The 6,664-nt window shown below is 29.4% G+C and overlaps 1 protein-coding gene across 1 annotated transcript; it reads right to left on the bottom strand.

Moving 5' to 3' along the window:
- Nucleotides 1–255, bottom strand: BDBG_16100 (uncharacterized protein; the record flags this gene model as incomplete). The annotated part of the gene is made up of 1 exon (XM_031724117.1): nt 1–255. One exon carries the CDS (start codon nt 253–255, stop codon nt 1–3), a length of 255 nt encoding a protein of 84 aa, XP_031575756.1.
- Between the last annotated feature and the right edge of the window lie 6,409 nt (nt 256–6,664).

Here is a 6,664-nt window from a genome sequence, read left to right as displayed (position 1 = left end):
TTACTTCTCATTCTTCTTCTTCTTCTTCTTCTTCTTCTTCTTCTCCTTCTTATCTGAGATAATAATCATCTCAAAATCTCTCTTCACTGTCTTCTCAGAGAAGGGTTTCTGCTGCTTTCTCTCAGCCAGGTCAACCTGTGCTTCAAAATCCTGCATTTCCTGGTCTGCTGTCTCAGGTTTCATCTCAGCAGCAAGCAGATTGACATGCTCAGAGAGCAGAGCTGTCTTCTCAATATTCTGAATTATAGAGTGCATTTGAGACCTAAACAAGGCCTCAATTCTCTTCTTCTCTGTCAGCTCCTGCTAATCAATTAGAGAACAGAAGTATTATCAAAAATCATTATCTTTCAATAAATAAAAAACTTATCAGTTTTGACTTCTTTATCTCTCACTTCAATACCTTCTCAATCTTCTTCTACTACTACTTATTTACAGTAACACTCTTCTTCTCTCTTTCTCTCTTTATCTTGAACTCAAATTATTCTCAGAACTTCTCCTGATCTTATCACTACTGTATAAGACTCTTTACTATCTTCTTCTTCAATCTCTCACAGGCAGTGTCATCTGCATTATTTCTATACTTAGTTCAGTCTAAATCTATTAGAAGTATTACTTAAAATTGTTATCATTCTACTCTCTTATAAAGCCTCTTCAAGACATTATAATATGTCTTGTAATCAGTCTTCTCTTGCTTAAATATCTTCTTCTTCTCTCTCTTCTCTCTGTGACAGTGCTTACACGCCTTGATGGTTCACAGAACTGCAGAATATTTGAAGAAGAATGACATGATTGATTTCAGTGAGTGTTGAAGAGAGATGAAGGCAGAAGAGATAGTCAGGAATAATATAATGATACTAATAATAATGATGATGATGATAATAATGATAATAATGATAATAATAGTGATAATGTTAATGATAATGATAATAGTGATGATGATGATAATGATATTAATGATAATAATAATGATAATAATGAAAGAAGAAGTGCATTGAAATATATTACTGACTTATCAAATATAAAGAGACAAAGAAAATATTAACAGCTTTCAGAGATATATGAAAACAGCTACAGTGCTACATAGCAACATCATGTTCATTCAATGCATGCAGTGTTAATATTCTTTATATACAGTTATCATATAATCTATATCAGAGATACATGTAGAAAACAGATCTTTGTTACTAGAAAGAATAATTGCAGTAATTCTCTGTTTTCATATTATAAAGATAAGTTATTCTTATTTCTTTCTTCTCTCTTTTCTCTTCTTCTTCAATTCATCACTAAATTCAAGCTGATATGAAAACTATTAAAACACTTCCAGAAACTCTTAAATTGAAAAGTATAGACTAATCAAATTTTAAATGCAGAAGAATCAAATTACATTCAATATTACTAATTATTCATTTTCTCTCAATAAAACCACAGTTGTGTCTTCCTCTCTCCCCTCTCAAATGAAACATGGCCTGTGAAAAGTGAGTATCACGCCAGGCCATAATGATCAACACAGCCTCAGTACACAGAGCTGTATACACACAGTGCATGCTGAACTGAGAGACTGTGTGAGTTGCAAACCAGTGTCAGCATCTCAGAGAGAGCTGTGTGATGTGAGAAAGTCACAACTCTTGATTATATATGCAGAGAATGAATTGTCACAGTAAGTACATGTGCATTGTATGAAAGTAATGCTTTTTAATAACACTCAGTCTCTGATATCATGAAAATAGAGTCTCTCTGTGAGATCTGTTTTTAGCAGAAGTCAGAGAATCTTATATTTTTCAAGATCATCTTCACTTATCTTATCTGTGAAATTAATGAAGAGAATTATTGATTTCAGTGTTCTGCTCTTAATGTTATTCAAGTGACAGCAGAGTTCACCCTGACCACACTTTTTAAGTGTATATTTTCTAAATATTCATATTTATACAGATATATACTGATTATTTATTAGATAATATTAAGATAATAATCTATCACAGCTGTGTTATTCTCACTGTGAGAGATACACAGTTGATAATGAATATTATAAAGACTCTGAAAAGTGAGTATTTTAAGAGTGCTGCAGCTCTGCAATCTTGATTTTTTTTATTTTTTTTTTTTTTTTTTTTTTTTTTGTTCATTCTGATTTTTTCTTGTTTTTATTTTGTTTTTTATTTTTTGTTTTTTTTTTTTTGTATTTTATATTTTTTTCATAATTAAAATTATATGAATTATGATCTGTGTTTAAAAAAGTAATGATATTTAATAACACTCTCTGTTAAATTTTCAATAAATGAGTACTATGTTATGATATTATGTAAGTGAGAAGTGATTTCATGATTCTATTTGATGTCATTCTCAATAATGAGATCAGAATGAAAATATGACTAAGAATTCAAACATATTCTTTATTCAGAACTAGATTTTTATTTGAAAAGTGAATCTGAGATCTTTAATATTTGAAATAACATGATTTGAGATCAATGTGATGAACACAAACCATGATCAGAAGTAATGCTTTTAGGCAATGTGACAACTGTAAAGTTTGATCCTGATCTCAGACACGGTCACACGGTCAGTCTAATTATTACAAGCATGTCTAGATAATTCATTAAGTGATTGAATTCATGATTAATCTAAGATCTGAGAGAACATCTGACTTAATAAAAGAATATATGTCTTCAAGATAGAGAAATGAGAAAATATCAGAGTAGTAAACACAAGATCACAGATCACTGTTAATATTAATAATAAATCAGAAGATAACTTCTGAGATATTTAAGTCAGATAAAATCATTGCAGAGAAACAGTCTGATAAGTTTAATAAATATAAAGATCTGATTGAAGGTATCAGTGAGATGTTAGACAATGCAGAGAGCTTAAGTGACTGAAATGATAATAGCTCTATAAGTGAGAAGACTTGCATGAGACTAGAAATTGCAAGACTTCAGTATGAAGTTAAGTGAATCAAGATAGACAGAGATAAAAATGAAGAGCTTAGTATAAATTTGATAAACTATCTTTAACAGAAGAGTAGAATATCTGCATTAATAAAGATTTTTAATGAATTTAGAGATTAAGTAAGATGTATAAAGAAGTCTGTTATACTCATTAACTCTGTAAATTACTCTATATAAAAAGAAGAGAATCTGCTTATAGTGAGATAATCTGAAATGAATAATATTCTTAATAATAAGTAGATTAATTCTGATGAGAATATCAGTATGAATATACAACATTTTTAATCAGAATGAAATATCTAGTTATATAACTATATATAGTCTGTAATCACTCTGCAGATCAAATCTCACTTTATTATACTTAAGAAGTCTCAACTATCTGCTTATTCTCTATAATCTATTATAGAGAATAATTTTACTGAGAGGTCTGCTATTCACAGAACTTATCTGTTTCAAGAATTAATTGAGATGATATTAAAATCAAAGAGTTCTGATTACATATTTATTAAACATTTAATTACAATCAGAACTGATTATATCTGATTAAGATATAATATTGAAGATTTCATGTTTTTTGACAGACTTCTTACAGAGATTAGTAAAGGTTAATTATCTTTTATAAAGAATTAAATAAATGTAATAGAGAAGAATGAGAATACTAGAATACTTAAAGATAATTTCATGAGATTATGTTAAGATATTCTTCTATAATTGCCAGCTACTGATGAATCTCTCATCTTCAATGAAAAGACCTCTGTAAATACTACTCAAGATTTCAACAGAAAGAATAAAAAGAATAAGAAGAAGAAGAAGATCTCTGAGAACAAGAACAAAGATTTCATCAAGTCAGATAGAAAGAGTAATAATGCTACTAAAATATTGTGGTTCGGAAGAACGTACGACCGCCGGATAATAACACGGCCGCTTCCGAACACGCTTACAAATGTAAAGGGGCCCTAGCGGCCACTAATTAATTTAGATAATGTATATAAGAAGCCGGCGTATGCCTGTAATTGTATGCTGACTCAAGCAATCTTTGAATCATATCTGATAGCATGTTTAAAAACTAGTGAGAAGTGCAGGCTTCTTCAGAGCATGATAATTCTGTCTATGAAGCAATTCATAGTTATCATGTCAGTGTGATTCTAAAACACCTCAAAAGATAGTGTATGAAGAAGTGATGAGTAGAAGAGCATGTGATTGATACTGCTCTGCTTGTTAAAGAAAAACTTTATACTCAGATAAATGCCACATATGTGAATAGATAAAATGTGAGAAAAGAGAGAGAAGTAGTGAATCAGATTCAAAGAAGATCACTCTCTACTCAGAAGAATAAAAGAGAGATAGCTATCACTGAAGTTATATAATAATAACAGAAATTATATAATAATATAGTGATATAATGATATAGTAATATAATAATATAGTGATATAATAATAGACATTATACAATTAATGAAAAATCACTGAAATGAATATCTTTTCTAGTTAATATAAACAACACTCTTCTCTGCTATCTGAACCAGAAGATATGCAGAACCTCTTAGAGAGTTTACTCAAAGTAGTAAGAAAAGTAATCAAGATTATTGAATCAGAATCAAAGCTTCATACATGTACAAGAATTCTAAATAAAACCAAGGCCTTGTTTACACAGTGATAGACTGAGATAGAAGTTAAACAACAATTAGCATTCACTGTAAATCAAGTATTCACTATGAAGAGCTTCACTGATACAATCATCATCATTAATAAGAATAGAGAAAACCAGGTCTTAGATCTGTAGTGAGAGATTGAATGATTATACAGATAGATAACTACACTGAATCTGAAGATCTTATCATGATTGTTCACAATCTCTTTAAAAGTGTATACATCATCAGAGATCACTGTGCAGAATGAGAATCTGAACATAAGATACATTAAGCTGAGAAATCTGTCAGAGTCATTAAACTTTAATAGTGACTGAAAAAATAATGCTGCAATCAGCTGGCTAAGTCAGATGCAATTATATTATCAGATTGAATATAAACTTACAGATAGACAGTTAATAAAATTTCAACAAGTCTTAAAATCTGTTACATTTCTACATGAAAAAGTGAAGTCATTGTGAATAACTGATAAAAAGATAAATCTCACAGATCTGAAATAATAGTCATTCTTATAAACATAGAATGAGTTTTTCAAATGAATCTTGTATAACTTTGAGAAAGTGAATATATAAGATAAGCATTACAAACACTTCACTGAGTGTAGATAAGTGAATAATCTTACATCATACTTCACATACTTGAGCTTATACTATCTTGTATTAAATGAAGAGCTTTTAACATCTTTCTATTTATAGATCTTCATTTATAATCTTACATCTGAGTTAAGAGTGAAATGAAAATACTTAACCTTATAATCAGACACAGTGAAGAAAGTGTATAATATTCTTATTATATGAGAATAAGCAAGTCAATTGTAACAGAAAATACTGCAATTAAGTATATTTTAATAGAGAATAAATAATCAGACTTCTATAATACAAGTCACACATCTGAATATAATGAATCTAGATTTAAATGTTATTACTAAAGTGCTGAATTCTCTGAAAAAGAGATTCTCTGAGTAAAAATCTTGATATTACAAGCATTGAGCTTGCTTCAACTACAGATATTAAAATCATGATATAAAAGATTACACACAGTGTGTGCAGTTAAGAGAAGTAAGAGAGTTAAAAAACTAGCAGAATTAGTAAGCTCAGAGATACTCACTGATATTCTATAAAAAGTCTTCAAAGTGAAAGAGATATCTATGTTAGATGACTCTCTGAATTCTGTGAATATCAAGAGAAAGCAGGCTTCTGAATGAGATGCAGGTAAGAATAATAAAGCAGATACTCATCTTAATGTCTTGAGATCTGAAATGTTAATGTATAAAGAGCACTTGAGTAAGAATTGAGAGATGACTGTAAAAGTGTTAGCAGACACAGAAGCTTTTATATAATATATTAATAATTATATAATCTGAAGACTGAAAGAGATTCACTGAGTGAAGAATTCTTAATATATAAGATTATCTGATAACTGATATTTAATATTATCTACAAGAGTAAGAGTTTTCTTGCACTTCAGAGAATAATCTTACTATATTTGAGTATAAAAGCTGCAGAACATGAAATACAATCTTATTCTCAGACTTAATTAATTTCAAAGATTCAATTCACAGATTCAATGATGTACATGTCATATGTAATTGACTGATAAGAAGAAAACAGTTCATACAATTCTATCAACTGATATGAGAAGAACATTTCATGTCTCTGATATAGAAGAATTAAATCTGCTTACACATTAACAAGTAAAGAGAATAATTCACAAGATCTCATCTGAAAGCATTCTGTATATTATACAGAACTCAGAAGTGAAGAAAATCAAGATAAAGAATATATAGAAGAACAAGTATATAAAGAAGCTTCTGAAGAAGTATAAAAAGATCTTTCAAACAGATCTTTCATCAGAATTGCTGTCAGAACAAGGATTCATACATGAGATTGACACAGAGAATATGAAATCAGTCAATCAGAATGCATACTCTCTGTCACAAATGCATCTCAAAGAATAGAAGTATCAGATCACAGATCTTCTAGAATATGATCTTATATAACTCTCATCAAGTGTGTAAGGCTTTTCAGTTCTATTCATGAAAAAGACAGATGAAGAGTGACAGATGTGTATTAATTA

The sequence above is a fragment of the Blastomyces gilchristii genome (genome assembly GCF_000003855.2).
Source record: "Blastomyces gilchristii SLH14081 genomic scaffold supercont1.1, whole genome shotgun sequence".
Classification (NCBI taxonomy): domain Eukaryota; kingdom Fungi; phylum Ascomycota; class Eurotiomycetes; order Onygenales; family Ajellomycetaceae; genus Blastomyces; species Blastomyces gilchristii.
Note: the sequence above shows the minus strand (reverse complement) of the source record. Positions and strands in the feature narration are given on the sequence as shown.